The sequence below is a fragment of the Cryptosporidium sp. chipmunk genotype I genome (genome assembly GCF_004936735.1).
Source record: "Cryptosporidium sp. chipmunk genotype I strain 37763 chromosome Unknown contig_52, whole genome shotgun sequence".
In the NCBI taxonomy this organism is placed as follows: Eukaryota; Apicomplexa; class Conoidasida; order Eucoccidiorida; family Cryptosporidiidae; genus Cryptosporidium; species Cryptosporidium sp. chipmunk genotype I.
Window position 1 is genome coordinate 25,536 of NW_027125580.1, and position 19,793 is coordinate 45,328.

Consider the following 19,793-nt stretch of genomic DNA (forward strand, 5'->3'; position numbering starts at 1 on the left):
AAATATATATTCACAGGTATGTATGGTGTTTGTGCTTATTTCCACCAATATTATATGACTTTTCGGTTGTATTAATGGGTGTTGGAGTATTAAGACTAACAGTTTCTTGGTGTTTATTAAGTGATGTGGTAATTAGAATTGTGCACATTATCGGACTATTATCTCGTGGTATTTCTTTGGTTATGCTAATAAGTCATGTAATAATTGGAATCCCAGACTTAGAAGTTCCTTTGACTTTGATTACTGGAGCAGTTATCTTCCAAGTATTATTTGCAAGCTTATCAAACTCATTAAGATGCCCATGGGTAATATTAAGATTCCTGTTTATCGACATTTGGATTGGGTTATTGCTATTTCAAATTTTTCTAAGAATTTCATCAGAAAGTAGATATTATCGCGAAATATCAAGAGAGCATTTTACTTGGGAAACTTCAGCTCAATTCCATGGAAATCTTACCAGTATTGCTGAGAAATTTCAACAAATACCGTCCTGGTGGGTTGTTTTTTGGCCTTGCTGGTTTTGGTGTGGAGTAATATTTTCCTTTTCGACAGTATTTTGTGTTCTTGGAGTAGCAGACAGAATGTTGGCTATATTTGGAGTTTTTCTTGGTTGCTTATCAACAACTATACTTATTACTTGCTTGGATCTAGCGGATTTCCTTAATGATGCAATATATCTTAGAGAAAATAAGTATGCAGTTAGTTATCACGTATATGAACAGAATTCACATATCAGATTATGGCACGTTTGTATTATCTGCACCCAGACAATGATTGCAGTAATGTCTGCCGTTATTTCACAAGGGTTAATTCAGGAATCTGATGAAGGACTCTCCTCTATAAGTTCCTCAGATGATGATTTCATTTCATCTAACATCAAGCAATTTAAGAAAATGATTTCTCCATATAAAATAGGTTCTGAAGTTATTCTTACAAAAATGGGTACTGGGGTTTTTCATAAAATAGAAAATCAGAGTAATACTACATTATTTCAAGATTGTTCAGATTCTAAAGAATTGCTATGCTGTGAGGCCATTTCAACACATACATTATCTACTGTGAATTCCCCCACAAGTACTAATTCCCTATCGCCGATATTGTCTCACACCCCAAAATCAAAAAGAGAGTCTTTTTCAGATCCTAATTGCATGCTAACTCCTCATGACGATAATCATGAGCAAGTATGTATTATCTGTTGTGATAATAATTGTGAATCAGTATTTCTTCCATGTGGACATGGTGGATTATGCAACAATTGCGCTTTAAGAGAGTTCTATAGAGTAAGTTTTATTTTAACAAAGCTTTCTAACTAATTATCCAATAACAAATTCTAGATTGGTCTTTGCCCTACATGTAGACAAGCCACTTCTGCTATAGCAACCTATAAAAGGCACAGGAACAAGCATAACTATTCAAGAAAGATTAATGCAATAATCATTGCGACTCAAGATCTTTGATTCGGACAATTTTTCTCATAGAAGTTTAATACAAGAAATTGTTTTCTTTCCATTTTTTCTTTGTGTAACCTTTTTGCAAAATCTAATTATTCGATACTTTGGCGCCATGTATTGACAATGAATTTCAATTTAAAGTTTTTTTTTGAATTACCTTGAGATTTAAATTTCCGTAAGAACTAAGATTTAGCTTAAGAATGACACTATTTGGCCAAGTATTAATCGGGCCTCCTGGTTCAGGTAAAACAACTTTTGTCTATGGAATGCACCAGATGTGTACTGCACTTGGCAGGCCAAATATTATTGTCAACCTGGATCCTGCAAATGAAAATGTCCCTTTTATTCCTGATGTAGATGTGCGAGAGTTGATTAACTTTGAAAGTGTTATGAATGAACATATGCTCGGTCCAAATGGAGCTTTGGTTTATTGTATGGAATATTTACAAGTAAACATTGATTGGTTAATAGATGGAATTCGAACTAAGAGAAAGGACGCCTCATATATTCTGATAGATATTCCTGGGCAAGTTGAACTATATACCCACAACTATGTTTTGAAAGAGATCCTTTCTGTATTGGCAAAAGACCTTGACATTCGTCTCACAGCAGTACATCTGATTGATAGCACTCTGCTATCATCCCCAACAAATTATATTTCAGCACTATTAGTCTCCCTTTCTGCTCAAATGTCTATAGAACTTCCATATTTGAATGTTTTTTCTAAGATTGACCTATTGGAGCACTTTAAGGATGATCTACCATTCAAATTAGAATACTTCTCTCAGTTAGAGGATCTAAATCAACTATTGACATTTTGGAAGCACGAATCAAACATGGGTGATCATCCACTATTTCTCAAATATAAGGGATTCCAAAGTGAGCTTGTGGATTTGGTTGAGGATTCTAGCATAATGCAATTTATTCCAGTAGATATTAATGACAAAGACTCAGTTTTACAAATCTTGCAACTAATCGACAAATCTAACGGGTAAGTTATTTAAATTCTGAATGATTGTATAGCCTAATGTTAAGTATATTGAATCATTTCAGATTTTCTATGCTAAGTGAATATTCTGAATATTCTACTCTAGGAATAGAAACAAACATAAATATGCTTCCCAATGAAGAAATGTTTGGGACCATTTATGAAAGATACATTGAAAAGTACCAGGGAAATCAAAGTTTAAAAGAAGAAAGTGACCTTTAGAATATTTAGAATTATCAAAGTAGTTTAAAGCTTTAGAGTACAACCATTATACTATATGCTATCAATTACAACCTTAAGTTGAAATATTCAATGTTGCATTTTAAAAAATTAGAAAATTACAAATTAGAATATATTTTCCTATAATATATAATTCCCCTTCTCAATTATATTTTAGACGTTTTACTTTATATACAATTTGAATATCTTTGGCCAATGCATATTTGCGCAGCAGCAACAGCTTCAGATAAATCTACAAAGCAGTGAACAAGAGGAATAATGTCATAGAATCCAGATCTGAGTAGAAAGCTAGAGTTTGGATGAGAAAATGAGGCAAACCAAAGCTGTATATTAAGCTTCTTCGTCTTGTTGTTAAATCTTTGTAGGACTTGGAGGGCAGTATAATCTATTTCATTAATCATGCAAGCGTCGACTATTATTACTCTTTCCACGTGATTTTCATTAAGATCTTGGATAATTGTAGGGATTCTCTCTCCAAAATGGATGGAATTTGTAAAATTGGGGAAGTACTGATTTTTAACTAGATACTCATCAATAGAATCTTCCTGATAATTTTTATTTGAAATTCTTAAATCTTCATCTAGCCAAACTTCCACCATCTCCTCAAGATTCTTAACAAACCTTTCAGCATTAATAAACGTTAAAGGACCTTCAAATCTTGCAATACGAACATATGGGAGCTGAACAGCTTGAGGAAATTTTTCCAAACTTTTAAATATTAAAGTACCTGGTAGTTTACCTAAAATCTCAAATTTGGGCCTATATAAGAACTTAATGAGATATATAACCGAAGAAGTTAGAGCAAAAATAATTCCATATGTTATTCCTGCAGTAACTGTTCCAATAAAAGCTATCATCCAGAAAATGGAATCAATACTTCTCATCTTCACGAGCTTTATGAAGTATTTAATGTTAACCATCCTTATCATTGCTTGAGCAATTATGGCTCCTAATACTGCTTCAGGCAAAAATCTTATATACTCAAGAAGAAACATTGCAACCAAAAGCACCCCCATTGAATATGCAATATTATGAAGGGGGGATTTGACTCCAAGTGTGAAGTTCAAATTTGTCCTTGCTAAGGATGCTGCTCCTGGAAGGCAATTAAAAAAGGCCCCAACAATATTTATTACGCCAAGAACAAGTATTTCCGTCCCTACAGAAAAAAGAGATCTAGACTCAATATGCCTTTTCTTTAAAGACTGAGAGTTTTGGATTATTGCATCATTATCCTTTGATTTTTCTTCATTGCTCTCGTTCAAAGACAAGTTTTCAAAGGAAAGCTCGCGTAATGTCTCTGATATATTGCTTGAGTTACTAGTCTCAAGTCTCAAACCTTGGTAGTCCTCATACTCTGAGTGATTTGAGTGGGGCATGTTCCTTATTGCAGTTAGTGGGCTTGAAATCGATGATTTAGATTCAAACCTAATGCTTAAAGAGACTCTTCGTTCTTTATCCCGAATTGTAGAAGAATGAGAAGAAATTGGCGAAGCTGGTGATTTAAAAGAGCATGGAGAAAGACTCGAATTGAAATCATGGACTGGATCTAAATCACCCTTTGACATTTCCAGAGAAGATTGGGTGTGTTTTCTGAAATCTATTTTCGGGCTAGTCTTTGTTCCTGAGCTTACTTGCCCCGATAATTGAACTGAAGTTGAAACGCTGTGTATATTTCTTTGCTTTTTTTGCCTGATGTTTTTTATAAGCTCAATTCCTTCTTTTTTATTCTGGAAGTCCATTTCTTTTAAATTTGGCTCACTTTCTTTAGGTGTTTCTGGCAATTTGTGAGCTCTAATCTCCATGCTCTGAGCAGCGGAGTAGTGGGTAAAGAAAGAAATGAAGGTAAGTGGAAGAGCAGCTACCCATGCCCTTGCAAAAAACGGAAGGGAACTGATTCCAGTAGGTTGGGGAAATGTGCCCGGGGGTTGAGTCCAAATGATATTTTTTGGAATTAGGAGGCTGGATTTTGGAATTTTACCGATAATAGGAATATCAGGAGAGGCAAAGGCACTGGCAATGTTTGCGATTATTATAACTATTAGCTGAGATGGTATTGGGAAGTTTGTCTTTAAAATCTCTTTGACCCACAGTATAGCTTCCAGAAAGAATATAGTAGAAACAGAGAAAATTGTAGCATGCCAACTAATTTTTGGTAGCTTATCCAACAACATGAAGAATGCTCTAATTGGAACACAGTTTGTATTTGGAGGCTCAACTGCAAGCATAAAAGGGAGCTCTTTCACAATAATTGAACACGCAACTCCAGAAAGGAATCCCTGTAATACAGAATCTGAAAGAAAATCAACAAAGTGAGCCAGCCCAAAAATTCTTAAAAGACAGCAAGAAATTCCGTGAAAGAAAATTACCACAGAGCAGACTTCCGATCTAACTTCTAGAGGGGCTCCGCTACCTATTAGAGTATCAATCGCCGTACCTGCAACAATAGATTCCACAGAGTTTACTCCAATAGAAATGTATAAAGAAGATCCAATGAATAGATAAATAATTGGTTGTAGAATCCCATTACAGAGACCCATGGACGGAACTACATTAGCCAAAGAAGAGTATGAGAGACCTTGTGGAATAGAAAGTGCTGCTTCTGCAAGACCACAAAAGAAATCGCAAATTACGTTTGACCAGGTCCATTTTGCTTGCTTGAGATATTTTATTCCAATTAAAGACTCATTCAGGAAGAATGAGTGAATTGACTTGATAATAACTGACAAGAAGCTTCTCCAACCACTTTTACTTCTTCTGTGAAATCTGCTGTGAAGCTTGAAGTCATTATTAATCCCCTCATTCCTTTGTTGATATAGAGAGAGGAACTCATCCCACTCCTTTGTTAAACCACTCTTATAATTAATATTTGTATCATCAATTATTTTTTTATGATTCTCGTCCATTTAGATCGATATATAGAACCTAACCAAGTATTATTACGCATTAATCCTTATTCTACAGTTTCCTGCTATGATTTCAGGCTATCACAATCTCATAATAGGCAGAAATTCAACCTGAAACCAATCTAAACTGAAGGGGAAGTTTGTTTAGATCCTGAAAATTATCTTGTAATTCAATTTTCTATTATGAGCTTTGTGCTTTCCTGATTTTAATGATTTTTTCCCATTGTTTTTTGTACGTTAAGTGCGTTACCCTTGCAGATGCGTCAGTGTCTACTTAGAATGTATGTAAAACAAGAATTGTTTATTTAAAAGTGAAAATAGCAATAAAGTAGAGATAAAAAACATCTATTTAGGATAACATATACCTTTCTTGGGTTTATTTTTGTTTTTCATGTTGAGGCTCAATTTTGGTTTTTGGCAAATATGAAATACGTTGTATGTAGGCGGAACTAGATCTTAGTTTATATGTAAGCGATCAATGCAAAATTAGATAACTTATCTTTATGTAACTAAGCTGGGCGTGAAGCTCTGTATTTTATTACTCGATTGTGTATGCTGCACGATTTTTATTGCTCGTCTTGGGCAATTATTTCTAAGTGTTTCAATTCAGGTGTGTTTCCAGGATTAGGGTTAAGTAGGGCAGGGTTACAAATAGAGGAAGTAGGAAGAATTTAAACAACGAAAAAAGAAAAAAGTTCCAAATAAATTTATAAAAAGCCATACAGGAAGAGGTTATGTAAAGATGAATAAGGAACTAGAAAATAAGTCATTTAACTCGGGAATAAAGAGCAAATTTTCTCAAGCTCATAATTGTTTATAAATATAATACGGAGTAATATAGTTGGTAAATATTTGTACCTATGAGATCTCCTGAACATCATCATCATCTTGAAACACTTCAGAATTGTCTTGCTCATCATCTAAGCCAATGATTTCAATTACAGAGCTTCCAAAAGTTTGAGAATTATCGTTTCCTGGATTTACACAGCTTTCATACCTGGATCTACTAAGCGCATACTGAAAGAGTATATCCTCCAAAAGCTGGAACCTGGATTCAGGGCTTCCAGCATTTAAGGAGGCCCTAGCAGCAGCCAAAAATGTAGAAATGAGTAAGTGCTTGGATTTAAGGTGCTGCAAAAAGTTTTTGCAGTCAACTTCAGCATTCTCATCTCCAATATGAACACAGATAGGGCACATGGTAGTAATATGGTCGTTTCCTTCTTGAGATTCTGAATATTCGTCTTTGTGCATAGTCTCACAGTGGCTAATTAAGGATTCTACATTATACTTTAAGCAAGAGCTGTTGGGTATTTTTGAATTCATGAGACACAGAGGGCAGACAAAAGTAGGGCCAGTTGTAGCAGAAGTTGTACGAGTATTAGAAGGACCAGTACTACTTTGAGCTTGATGATCATTGTTAATAAGGCCCTGCTTACTTAGAGAAGCAATCAATTTACTCTCTGAAACTGGTACATCGTCCTCCTTGCAGTAAGAGCATTTAGAGGCGTGGACATTTGCCTCAGATATTGAGATTTCGGCTTCACAGTGACATCTAATCTTGGTCTCATTCATTGACCTTAGAATGCTTTGATCCACGAGTTGGTCACTTTTTGACAACCAAAGTTCTTCCTTTAGCGGAGACCGACAAATCGGGCATTCACGTGAACCCCTGACACACGAAATGCAGAAAGAATGAGAGCATGAAAGCGTGCAAGGATCTACGAATGCTCCAAGACAAATTGGGCACATGAATTGTTCTGGGATTTCAATAAAATCCTTGCTCACATCATTTCTATCTGTGTCAGGAACCAGATCAGAGGGCCTTGAAAAGGAGGAAAAAATATTAGTCCATTCAAACATTTCAATTTCTAAAATTCCACCACATTCAACCTCTTATTTTAGTTGGAAATTAATACAAAATTTTTACCTTACTCCCAATATTTAATTTACACCTAGATTTTGAGACCGCGCGCGCGTTTCCCAGAATACACGTTGTGCTGCAGCTACCAGTTGCATCTCCGCTCGCGGAAAGTGGTAAAGGCAAGAGAGCAAGCGATGAGTGGAAGAGAAGTAATTTGTATGTGGGGAATACTGTATTTTTTAGCTGTTTTCACACTCTGGGAGCGTTTTACTAGAATCTCTCAGAGAAATTATAGAGAATAATACGAATAGGGAATATGGTTTGAGAGAGCTTAGATGACCTTAATATAACTTATAGAATTTAATACAAAAAACAGTGCTTAGTTGCTTAGATTTTAAAATGATTAAAAAATCAACAACTGATCAATAATTTTTTTAAAAATAATATTTAACCATGAAAATAAGAGCTGGAGAATTGGCGGCAACAATGGGTATATCTCAAACGAATTATCATTTTAATTTAATTCAAGACATGGTGGGGTGAGAAGACTATGTAAAGAAATTTATATAGTAGAAGGTAGAAAAAGAACTTATTTACTGATCAATCGATTGAGAAAGAGAGAAAGGAGAAGAATTACTATGAAATTAAGAATACTGGCATTTAAGGTGCTGGTGCTAGTTAAGCTATTTTTGATTCTAGGTTTTTTGACTAATTATGGGGTAGTGAATGCAGAAAAAAAAGTCAGTGTGAGTGAAATAGTATTTGAGAGCCCCATAGAAACTTTGGAATGGGCAGGTACAGACCACAATGTGGTTATTGCAAAGACGCAAAAAGGTCACGTCTACAGATCAACCAATAGAGGTAAGAACTGGAGAGATATCACAGATGTTTTCGCGAAAATGGGATCACACTCATCTTCTTCGAGTTACTCTAACCTAAATGGGTTTTCTATTAAGTCAATTACGATCAATCCTGTAGACAAGAATATCATATTAATAGTAGGTTCAAAGCATAGCCACTTTATATCCTCAAACGCAGGAGAGACTTTCAGAAGAATATCTCATTCAGGCACTATTCATACATGGATATTTCATCCAAACAAGTCCAAGTTTGCTTTATTTTCTTCCTGGACTGAAGGATGTAACAAGTCTTTTCTCCAAACCTTAAAGAAAAGTAATTCAGCTGGAAACAAGTGTATACATCAACTATTTGTTACAAAAGATTTGGGTGCTACGTATCATAAAGTTGTTGACTATGTGGTTCAATTCCACTGGGATGGTAACAACAGGCTAAACCAAAATAGGATTTTCTTTACTCACCACAGAAAGAAACAAGGAGATCAGCCTAGATACGGTGGCTGGATGAAGACGATAGACTTTTCCTATACTGATGATTTTGGCAGTCATATCGAGACTCCAGTCAGAGGAGGGAATAAGTTTTTGGCTTCAAATGGCTATATCTTTGTTGCTAGAATACTTGACTATGAGAGGCAAACGGTGTCACTACTTGTATCTACCAACGATGCAAATTCCTTTACACAGGTTCAGCTACCGCACACATTAACAGAAAAAAGTTATACTATTTTGGACACTTCAGAGAAGACCGTAATACTTCATGTTAATCATGGAGAAGATTCCTTGAAGGGTACTGGTAATATTTATATAAGCAACTATTTAGGCACGAGGTTTGCTCTGTCTTTAATGAATAACGTTAGAACTGCAACTGGGGAATGTGAATTTGACAGGGTAATGTCTTTGGAAGGAGTTTATATTGCTAATGTTAAGGATGATGAACTTGAAAACGACCTAGAGCATATTACTACAACTTTGCACGAATTTACAGACTCAGAGACAGATGATGAGGATGTGGAAACTTTAAAAACTGAACACAAAACTAAGATAGGAAAAATGGAACAGCCAATTAGGACTGTAATTACTTTTGATAAGGGCGGTGAATGGAACTATCTAAAAGCCCCAACTATTGATAGTAGAGGTAATAGAATAAATTGCGACGTAAATGACGGATGCTATTTACATCTTCATGGTGTAAGTAATTACCAGAGCTTAGCTCCATTCTACTCTGTTGAAAATGCTGTTGGTATAATTCTTGGAACAGGTAACGTAGGTAGCTATTTATCTTTTGACCATGATGATATTAATACTTACATGTCCAGGGATGGAGGCCTCACTTGGCAGGAAGTGCACAAAGGAGCTTTTATTTACGAGCTTGGTGATTTTGGAGGTCTTATTGTAATGGCGAATGATCTTAAGCATACAAATCAGGTCATTTTCAGCTGGAATGAAGGTTTGTCTTGGTATGATTTCGAACTAGGTAATAAACCTCTACAAGTTGATAACATCTTAATAGAGCCAAATAGTTCTTCCATGGAGTTCTTACTGTATGGCTCTAGGGGGAAATCAGGGGTCTTATATCACCTAGACTTTAACACTCTTGGTCAGGTACAGTGTGTAGGAGCAGCAACTCCAGATAAGCCTGATTCTGACTATGAGACTTGGAGTCCATATGACGGTAGGAATTCGGAAAAGTGTATGTTGGGTAAGCAAGTTGTATACACAAGAAAGAAACAGACGGCAGAGTGTTATAATGGTCAGGACTTTAGAAGACCCGTGGAAAAAAAACTTTGTACCTGTACTGAAGAGGATTTCACATGTGAATTTGGGTTTTCCAGACAAATTGGAAGTTTTGAATGTAGGCCTGAAAGTCTTGATGTTGTTTTTGACGATGTCAAAGTTGGGCAATGTACATCATCTGGCATATTCTATGTAACTGCCTATAGGAAACTCCCTGGAGACGATTGTATTGGCGGTTGGCTACCTCCACCTGTAGCAATACCATGTCCAAGCCATGCCCCCACAAGTTCTCACGCTAGAATTGTCCTTGTAATTGCATTGTTTATTATCATTTTCATGCTTAAACAAGGAATGTTCGGGGACTGGACACGATTTGGCGAGCTGGGATACGATGCATATAGAAATGTTCAATATAAAGTGTTAGGGGTTGCAAAAAGAAGGAGCTCTTCTTTACAGGGAATTCTGAGCGCAATTTCTGCATATATTTATGGAGACTCATCCAAAGTTGTTTTTGGATCATCAAACATACCGGGATCTCCCCCTGGGATGAGAAAAAATAACTATACAACTCTAAACAATTTTAACACAGAAAACATGTTTATGGAGGACGATGAGGATGAGGATGATCATTCTCTTGGTAATATGACCAGAATATCTGGAAATATTAATAACATCAAAAGTAACAATTATAACAGCAGAATTGGTTCGGGGTCGAACCTCTCACAAAGGCAGAGATCAAATAGCAACAATTATATTTCTGCAAGCCAGGAAAATGTGGCAGTGGATCCAATCTTCGATGATCTTGATGTATTTGAGGAAGATTTAGACTCGCATGCAATTTTTAATCAAAACAATGGATTGAGTAACTTGAATCCCAACAACGATATTATATCTTCTGAAGCTCCCATTAGTTTTGACAGCTTTAACCCAACAGAATTGGAAATCAATTTATCTTCGATCTCGAATACATCTTTCCCAAAGATCACTCCTCCTCCAACAAACAACAATAAATCTAATATTGAAAGCGGTTTTAATCAGGACAACTCCAGTGGAATTGAGCTATTGTAGTAGTGCCCACTGGGAATTTTTTATTCCTGCCACTCTTTTTCGTTAAATTAAGCTCCAAATATGCCATATTTTGCTGGTAAGAACATTTTATTTTTAAGGCTCACGCTTTAATGACTTGCCGCCATTCACGCTGCATTAAATTAATGTACGGTACTTTGTTGAATTGATCCGTTTCTTTCTCTGAAATAAAAGCAAACTTATAATTTTAATTTAATTATTCAAAATCGACATTAATATATTAGTTATTCAGTTAATGATAAGTAATAGAACTAAAATTCACTAACATTTACTAAGTTTATCGCTAACACCAATTCGTTAACAAAAGCCAAGTGTCGTCTAATATTAAATTCTCGAATTCTTAACATTATCTAAATAATATGGAAAAAAGAATAGAATTGTCTATACCTTTGTGGTGATTTTTTTAATTACTGTCTTGTACTTATCCGTATTTCTCTTTAAAATATCCTCAATAGGACCTAAAAGTCTCTTGAATGCCTTTCTGTCAAGATAAGCAACTTTGCACCTTCCTTTTGCCTTGACTGTAGCGGCTCTTGGAGTGTTTCTTAGGAGAGCTAGCTCTCCAAAATAATCTCCTCTCTTGTAATTCATCACCTCGACATTGTCTTTAAGAGCTACTGCATTACCTGTAATGATTAAGTAAAATGTGTCTCCTTGCTCTCCTTGCTTAATGATTTCTTGTCCATCCTCAAAAATTGAATTCTTTAAAACCATAGTTAGTTTGTTCAACTCGTAAACATCCATAGTCTTAAGTATTTCCACTTCTTTAAGGAAAGCCTCATAAGTGCTAATTCTCTTCGATGCTGAACCTTTAACTATGTGATTAAATGTTTCTCTATCTAAAGCCCATAACAAGCAGTCAGTTTTTGCAACAACGCTTGCTGCTCTTGGGCAGTTATACAACAGAGCTAGTTCTCCAAAAGCATCTCCTGGGTTCAGATCGCAGAGATGTTTTCTTGGCTCAGTACTAGTTTTCTTGTAACACTCGACTGTTCCTTGATCTATTATATATAATTTATCTCCATTATCGCCTTGAGTTATAATTTCCGTGCCCTTCTTAACTGAAGTCTCCACGCAAGCCAAAACTACTGTATTCAATTCATCATCGTCTAAACTTGTGAACATAAAGCTTTCCAATAGCTTTTCACGAATACGCTTCTCCTGCTCACTTGTTTTTGGGTAGCTTGGAGGAGTAAAATCCTTCATCTTGTTCCACGCACCGTAAGCTTCAGCGCTCACACTTGTTCTGGGTCCCCTGGTTAAGAAGTTCTTTGGTATTTCAATGTTGTCTCTTACATCGTCACCATCTGATTCACTTTCTGATCCCGAAGATGTTCCACTCATCTTCTTCCTTGTATCCTCCTTCCTAGAAGTTCTCTCTGGATGTACTGCATCCACACTGGAAGCACTAAAATTTTTAAAAATTAATAATTATATTAATGATACGCGGATATTCAGACTTACCATGGACATATAAACCCCATTTTAGCTTTTTAATTATATAATAAATACTATGTATAAATTTATATTAATATTATATATAATTTATTAATTCTAAATCCTTTATTATCCTTCCTACTATAATGCTCTCAACAGAGTCTCGCCCTAATTACTTCCTTTTCTCCTTACCCTCTTATATTACTTTACTTAATAATTGCTTTCTTTTGGGAATCCCAAACCTGTGCATTTTACATTCCGTATATTTACAATTGCGTACAATATTTAAGCACTATGCGTATGATGACGTGTCTTTTTTAAAGAAAAAATTATATGTAAATCCAAAAATAGTGAGACAAAAGAAGAAAACTAACAGATTGATTTTTAAGAGCCTATTTATTTTTTTCTGAATTATTCAAGTTCAGTTATAAATTTCTGATATCTTCGGAGGAACTAAATTTCTTGCTTGCATGTAACTATACATGCATGGCAATATCTACATACCGTTGATCTAGAAAGTACAAGGGGGAAGAAACCAGAAAAGAGGGGAAAAAAGAAAATAGATTTGAGTTACTATCTATTAAATGTCTAGTACAATAATAAACTTGGGATTCTAGCCGATACTAACACCTGTATTGAGACAACACATATAATGTATAGAGGTCTTGGAATACAGACACTTTTTGCGTAATAGCTTCCAAATCCCGAGATATTAATTGTTCATCTCAAATAAACTAGCTGAAAACCTATGTTTTTATTTCCAACTAAGATTTTGCTTCAATATCCTTCATTTATACAGAATTTAGCAGGAGTATCTGTAGCGGCATGTTAATAAACCATCACCTTATAGTACGTTATTAGCCACACTAGTTTCCACATACATTCGCAGACATTCTACACAAGAGACTAAGTAGTCTCACAAACATCTGTGTATAAAACGAGAAAACCCACGTAGTAATAATCGTCGTGGGCAATGATTTACAAACGACGACCACGACGACCACCCTTTCTTCTGGTGCTGTCAGTTGGAATTGGAGTAACATCCTCGATACGGCCAATCTTCATTCCAGCACGAGCTAAAGCTCTGAGAGCTGATTGGGCGCCTGGGCCCATTGTCTTTGATTTTACTCCACCAACGGCTCTAAGTTTAATATGTAGAGCATGAATTCCGAATTCTTTGCATTTCTGAGCAACATCTACGGCTGCCATCATAGCTGCATATGGAGAGTTCTCGTCACGATCTGCCTTTACCTTCATTCCACCAGTAACTCTTACGATGGTTTCTCTTCCTGACAAGTCAGTTACATGAATGAATGTATCGTTGAAAGAGGCGAATATATGAGCCACAGCAAAGTTTGTTTGACCCTCACGGACCTAAATGAAGAAAAGATGTTATTCATGTTCAAACGACTATTAATATGGTGGAGTTTCGTCTAGAGTGACCAAGTTCGATGATTCAAACAAGTATACCCTGAATTCTCTGTAGAATGCTTTTGACTTTAGTTTTACAAGAATTACTAAAGTGACTGATTATCTAAGACTATACTGTTTTAGATGGGGTGATCTCTAATTCGTACAATGACAGAAAATCTTACGGGTACGCATATAATTGCCAGGTCATCTAACCACAGAAATGAGAACCGAATTCAAAAAAACTCACTCAATTCATGGTCACAACATCTATGTATACTCCACTCAAATACTACAACTTACCTGCTGGAATGGGACATCAGCAACTTGAGTTTCCTTCTTCTTTGGAGCCATTTTACCGTCGATTATCTCAAATCTTAGTTATTGTGAGAAAAATTAATGTTTCAACTTGCTTAATTACAACTAGTAGCGAATAATCAGTGTTTCCTATCATTTACTTTTTTTTCGGAGACGGAATTATTTTAATAGGCGCCAGTTTTAACATTAAATATTAATAATAATAACCCATAAGACAGGCCAAATATAATCTCTGTCTGCCCTAATACTTTGATTTTATGTCAAAAATAATTCTATATCAGCGCCAATTTTTTCTTCATTTGTTTGAAATTCATTTTTGGAGACGTAACACTTAATTTTATTGTAGAGTATACCGGGGCTTAGGCGCGAAGGTTAGTAAAGCCAGTGTAGATAAAGAATAGTCGTGAACAAATTAAGAGAAATTGGTTATAATTATTTAAAAGATGTTAAGAGATCTAATTAATCGCTTTTGTGTGTTTTGTCATTAAATATAAATTTTGAAAGTTTATCTACTAAATTTAATTTAGAAAATACTTGATACGTCATTAGTGTTAAGGCAATACTTAGTAAGATGGATCCAAATATTTGGAAGAATAATTTTGGAACCCCAAATTTGAAATATTCAAGTTCTAAAGGCATTCAATTAGTAGTTGGAATGCGCTTTGACTCTGGCTTCGGAACTTACCTATATTAAGTAGGATGTCTTTAGACTGTATTTGCTTGTCGTAGGATACATTCTTTAACCTTGCGACCACTTTAAAAGCCACAAACTGTTGGCTTTCTTGCTCATAGCTTAGGAATTTTTGCTATCATTGTTAATTAGTGTTTGTATTTACAATCTAGGTACTTACTTTTTGGCAATCAAATAATTCGTTGTTTGTGAAAACTAGAGAGTTTGTAAACACCTTATTAAGAATTTTAGATGGAAAGCTTTGCGATATATTATACCCTAAAATTGATTAAATTTGAGTATAACTTAGAAGTCTTTGATTTTGCTGTTTAAACTCACTTTCTTCAGAAACTAGTGGAATTATCTTGAATTCTCCCTGAGGATCCTAGAAATATTAACCAGTTCCTTATTTCAAAATAAATTAACTAATGTTTATCAAAAACTTACTGGTCCAGCAGAGAAACACTCAAATTGATATCTTCCATCAACAAGATCTTTCTTATTTACCCTTATTATTAATGGATAGTCTTATTTTTTAGAATTAATCAATTACACAAATTTATGAGACTACTTACTTATATTCATTTTAATACCATAATATGGTTTTCCTGGCAAAATTACAATATTATTTTCCATATCAGACTTAGAAAAGAAACCAAATCATTCCGATATTCAATAAATAATCTCTTGTTTTATTAATAGCTTACCTCATCTATTGTCCTTTCAGAGTTGGAAAATAAGATCAAAAAAGTGCTAATTAAAAGTAAGTAAGCAGAAGTTTTTATCACAACTTTCATTATGAAACTCTAATCTAACTTTATTTACTATTTTGTACTACTTCTTTATGATGCATATAATTCCAATTTTTTTAAATGTGGCTATTATTTATGTGTTTACCTAATATACCGGTATTGAGGAAAAAACACCGGTATTTAATTGTGTGTAAATATTTTTTTTCATTTAAAATTTCAAGAAACCAATTAATTTACAGTAAGCACTTAACGCCATATAAATCCGAAAATTATAAATCTTAAGTAACTAAGTAGGAAAAAATCACTATGAAATGCGTCCATCTCTGCCTTTGGGGAGTTCTGTGAGAAGAAAAAACTGCATTAAAAACTATTTGGTATCCTCAGAAAGTGAAATAGATGAAAATAATAACTTAAATACTCCAACAAGAAATCTAAATGCAAAGCTAAAGGAAGAATACTGTTATAGTGATCACTCAAATTTGAATGAATGCTCTTCAAGGCCATCAATAAGCTTGGCGACTTCTGTTAGAAGAAAAGTATATCACATAGACTCAAGCGAAGATAGCTATACAGAAGATGTGAATTTAAGCTATTTTAACAATAATCCAGATAAACTTACCTCAGAGATTTTGGAGAACCTTCATGAATCTCCAACTCAGCCTTGTATTCACTACAAAAGTGAGTTTGAGCCAAATAGTAACCCGTCCTCAAACTACTCTAGTATTGGAAATAGAAGGAGAAACTTCATATTTAGTAGCGAAGAAGAAGATTGTATCCCAGTACCTTCAAGGCCTTCGATTAAGTACCAGTCTTCAGTTAGAAGAAAAAATAATTCGAGAAAAATATTAACAATAATTGATTCTGACTCGGAAAATGAGTTTAACCATAATATAGCAAGTAAAAGGTCATCTTTTTGTCTGGGTCCAGAACTAATCCGTGAGTCAAATATTCTAAATTGTACTTCAGATCAACACAATGTCTGGAGATCATTTGATTCTGACTTGCAAATAGATGAAAAGAATGATTCTTCAGATTCTCTACAAGATTTGGAATGGCAAACAGCTGTCTCATCTTCTGACTTTGAAGATGAGGAAATGGAAAGAAAACAGCTGGCAGGCTATCTTTCTGGGGAAATCGAATTCGAGGATAAAGCTAGAAAAAGTCAAAAGATTCTCAAAAAGAATGAGAAAGATGAGCTACTAGATGGATGTAGTTTGTTTAGTGAGGAAGAGTCAAAAGAGGAAAGGTCTAATTCGGAGGATTTCAACGAAAATGCTGGCCCAAAAGACCTGAACTTCAATCAACTGACAAATGTGACCAAAGAAATCCCATTGAAAATTACATCCGAAAAACTTGGAGCATTTGTGAGACAAAGATCGTCTATTGCAAAACACTGGTATCAAAAATTTAATAAACAAGTTTTTCAAAGTAGACTTCCAGAGGAGGTCCCAATTAAATGGACAGGAAGGCTCCAAAGAACAGCAGCTCAGACACTATTTATTACTAACGTGGATGGCTCTAAAAGAGTGGTAATTAAGCTTTCTAAGTATGTTTTGGACTGTGAATTCAGATTAAAAAAAACATTGCTTCATGAATGTTGTCATGTAGCCCAATTTTTATTAGATTCTTGTATCAAGCCTCCTCACGGACAAGTATTTATGAAATGGGGAAAAGTAGCAACAAAGTTGTTTCCCGACTTAAAAGTTGAGATTTACCATAATTATGAAATCATATACAAATACAGATATCAATGCCTGAGATGCTTTCAGATGTTTGGAAGACAAACCAAGATCAATGATGAAACCAAGATCGTATGTTCAGTCTGTAACGGCACAGTAATATTTATTGGAAGAGGAACTTTAATTAATAACAGGAAGGAATTTCAAATCAAGCCCCAAAACCTGCCTCATACACAGAAAAGTAAATCCAACCCATACTCTGAGTTTGTGAAGGAAAAGTTTGCAGAGTTCAAGAAAGATATCAGAGACGGTATAACTCCCTACAGAAGAGCTCCAAGCATTATGAAAGAAATTGCAAAACTCTGGAAACAAAAAAAGTCTGTAAATTTGATTCAAGACTTCGAAAAGCTTTCCATAAACGATTAGTATATTGAATTATTATAAATAATCTATTTATCAACTTGTTTCATACTAGTTTCACATTTTGCTCTTATTCTATTGATTGTTACTAACCTATATTTATAAATTATTGAATTCATTGCAAGTAAACAAATCAGTATTAAGTCAATTATTAAGGAATATTTTACATATTTATAGAGTTTATGTTTGTATCTTAGAGTATTTCCAATGCTATTCATATGATAAGCTCCAATATAAGCTGAACTAATCATGTTTTGATTAATTGGTACAGAATTTTCAAAGAATTTTCTTGAATCGTGTTTTAATTCTGCTATTATTGAATCTGCCAGGCTTTGTATCATACTTGTGCATACATCCATTTTAACCCAGTAGTCTTCTTTTTGGAGTTTTTTCCCAAGCAATGTTCCAAAGCCTTGTATTTTGCAATTTATACCAACAGAATAAGGAAGTTCTTGTATTGCATTACTACTCAAATAGTTTGGTCCGTACCTCAGCTCCCCTAACATACTGCATCCATCCATACACTCAGTATTATGCAGAGTCCAGTAATTTAATCTGCAATTTTTTAATGAAATATTATTTTTCTCAGAAATAGAATTTGGAACTATATCAAAGTTAAGCAACCATCCATATATTATTTTGAATAGCAGCATATCTATTAAAAGGCAATATTTAAATTTTTTCATTTCTATTTTATTTCGTTCATTTATTATTTTTTTTCTTATTTATTAAGTTAAAAAAAATTTCACTATTTGCATGCAATTTAAATGCATGCATGCAGTTTAACTAGTTGAAACAAAGAATTGCAGAAAATAACTACTTTATTATAAATTAATCAACCCTAGTGAGTTAAAAATATTGTACAGTTTATTTCAGGCCTTAACTGGAATAGTTTTATATACACACGAGTATGCTGGGGAATTTGACCTTTCGACCTTCTTCGCTTCTTCCGTGCTTGTTTTGATTGCAGCCACGCATGGATCTGAACTTAACTCATCATCTGGAATTCTCTCGAATAACATTTTATAGGTATCCATAACCTTCACTGCCCAAACGAAGTAGTCATATACATCAGTTACTATATAAATCAATCCTCCTTCTTGCAGCAAATACCAATATAAAGGAACAATTGAGTAACTAAAACAGTGAAGGGGAATTAAAGGTTTTTTAGCAAAAAAAAATAATATTTAAACTGTTGAGCAGTCCAAACTTACCTAACAATTCTCCTTCTCCAGTTTCTTTTTTTGAAATGTGGGTCTGGGAAGCAAATAAAAATCATTTCAAGTTGATGCTTTGTAATGTAATTTGGTAAATATTTCATCGCATTTGTTTTAACTACACTGATATTTTTTCCAGTACCATTTTGCTGCATCGAAAGTATTCTTTCCCCCACGTAATTAGCTACTTTCTCTCTGATTTCCAACCCTAATGCAAGCTTGCTTTTAAAATGCTCGCTCAACCAAACTAGTAATCCTCCATATCCACATCCAATATCTAATATTTTTAAATTCCTTGAAATTGCTACACTTCTTTCGTTTAAAACTTTGTTTTCACTGTATTTTATGGGATACTTCTTGGTGTTTAGATAAATCTCCTTTTTAAATCCTTCCTGGTCAGAATAATAATTTGGGTAATGTAATTCCCAGTTAATGTACTCTGGACTTAATGGATGTATCATAAAGTTGTCAGCCAATGGATTACAATGCTAAAAATACGATTATTAAGTAATTAATACTCGGTCATTTTAATTCCTTTTTAACGTTTAATAACTTACTGCTCGTTGTCTATAATACTTTTTTTGAGGATGCTTGACTGCCTGTTCACTTTCGTGGCCTTCCATGATTAAAATACATAAGTCGACTTTCTTTCAAATAGACCTTTCTGTAATAAATGGTAGTTTTGATCACTCAAAATTTCCTTAAAAAGTTATAGCTAAAAATACTCAAATTGGTGTTTAATAAATTTGGGAACTTTTCTTTAAGAGAAT

General features: G+C 34.4%; 11 protein-coding genes across 11 annotated transcripts; 4 read left to right on the forward strand and 7 right to left on the reverse strand.

Moving 5' to 3' along the window:
- Positions 1–74: 74 nt before the first annotated feature.
- Positions 75–1,313, forward strand: ELE39_003418 (integral membrane with 6 transmembrane domains and ring domain; the record flags this gene model as incomplete). The annotated part of the gene is made up of 1 exon (XM_067346404.1): positions 75–1,313. One exon carries the CDS (start codon positions 75–77, stop codon positions 1,311–1,313), a length of 1,239 nt encoding a protein of 412 aa, XP_067202870.1.
- Positions 1,314–1,651: 338 nt separating this feature from the next.
- ELE39_003380 (XPA1 binding -like GTpase) lies at positions 1,652–2,446 on the forward strand (the record flags this gene model as incomplete). Its single annotated transcript, XM_067346366.1, has 1 exon — positions 1,652–2,446. One exon carries the CDS (start codon positions 1,652–1,654, stop codon positions 2,444–2,446), a length of 795 nt encoding a protein of 264 aa, XP_067202832.1.
- Positions 2,447–2,846: 400 nt separating this feature from the next.
- Positions 2,847–5,582, reverse strand: ELE39_003381 (high affinity sulfate transporter-related; the record flags this gene model as incomplete). Its single annotated transcript, XM_067346367.1, has 1 exon — positions 2,847–5,582. One exon carries the CDS (start codon positions 5,580–5,582, stop codon positions 2,847–2,849), a length of 2,736 nt encoding a protein of 911 aa, XP_067202833.1.
- An 858-nt stretch (positions 5,583–6,440) lies between these two features.
- On the reverse strand, positions 6,441–7,442 carry ELE39_003382 (ring domain-containing; the record flags this gene model as incomplete). The annotated part of the gene is made up of 1 exon (XM_067346368.1): positions 6,441–7,442. One exon carries the CDS (start codon positions 7,440–7,442, stop codon positions 6,441–6,443), a length of 1,002 nt encoding a protein of 333 aa, XP_067202834.1.
- Positions 7,443–8,081: 639 nt separating this feature from the next.
- On the forward strand, positions 8,082–11,102 carry ELE39_003383 (sortilin; the record flags this gene model as incomplete). Its single annotated transcript, XM_067346369.1, has 1 exon — positions 8,082–11,102. One exon carries the CDS (start codon positions 8,082–8,084, stop codon positions 11,100–11,102), a length of 3,021 nt encoding a protein of 1,006 aa, XP_067202835.1.
- Positions 11,103–11,501: 399 nt separating this feature from the next.
- On the reverse strand, positions 11,502–12,604 carry ELE39_003384 (cAMP-dependent kinase regulatory subunit; the record flags this gene model as incomplete). Its single annotated transcript, XM_067346370.1, has 2 exons — positions 11,502–12,528; positions 12,585–12,604. The coding sequence occupies 2 exons, from the start codon at positions 12,602–12,604 to the stop codon at positions 11,502–11,504; spliced, it is 1,047 nt and encodes a 348-aa protein (XP_067202836.1).
- A 931-nt stretch (positions 12,605–13,535) lies between these two features.
- On the reverse strand, positions 13,536–14,321 carry ELE39_003385 (40s ribosomal S14; the record flags this gene model as incomplete). Its single annotated transcript, XM_067346371.1, has 2 exons — positions 13,536–13,931; positions 14,271–14,321. The coding sequence occupies 2 exons, from the start codon at positions 14,319–14,321 to the stop codon at positions 13,536–13,538; spliced, it is 447 nt and encodes a 148-aa protein (XP_067202837.1).
- A 423-nt stretch (positions 14,322–14,744) lies between these two features.
- Positions 14,745–15,752, reverse strand: ELE39_003386 (uncharacterized protein; the record flags this gene model as incomplete). Its single annotated transcript, XM_067346372.1, has 7 exons — positions 14,745–14,914; positions 14,971–15,091; positions 15,137–15,234; positions 15,295–15,340; positions 15,403–15,482; positions 15,531–15,597; positions 15,663–15,752. 7 exons carry the CDS (start codon positions 15,750–15,752, stop codon positions 14,745–14,747), a joined length of 672 nt encoding a protein of 223 aa, XP_067202838.1.
- A 266-nt stretch (positions 15,753–16,018) lies between these two features.
- ELE39_003387 (family metallopeptidase) lies at positions 16,019–17,812 on the forward strand (the record flags this gene model as incomplete). The annotated part of the gene is made up of 1 exon (XM_067346373.1): positions 16,019–17,812. The coding sequence occupies one exon, from the start codon at positions 16,019–16,021 to the stop codon at positions 17,810–17,812; it is 1,794 nt and encodes a 597-aa protein (XP_067202839.1).
- Positions 17,813–17,835: 23 nt separating this feature from the next.
- Positions 17,836–18,492, reverse strand: ELE39_003388 (uncharacterized protein; the record flags this gene model as incomplete). The annotated part of the gene is made up of 1 exon (XM_067346374.1): positions 17,836–18,492. The coding sequence occupies one exon, from the start codon at positions 18,490–18,492 to the stop codon at positions 17,836–17,838; it is 657 nt and encodes a 218-aa protein (XP_067202840.1).
- A 186-nt stretch (positions 18,493–18,678) lies between these two features.
- On the reverse strand, positions 18,679–19,646 carry ELE39_003389 (tRNA-methyltransferase family; the record flags this gene model as incomplete). Its single annotated transcript, XM_067346375.1, has 3 exons — positions 18,679–18,943; positions 19,021–19,511; positions 19,581–19,646. 3 exons carry the CDS (start codon positions 19,644–19,646, stop codon positions 18,679–18,681), a joined length of 822 nt encoding a protein of 273 aa, XP_067202841.1.
- Positions 19,647–19,793: the final 147 nt, after the last annotated feature.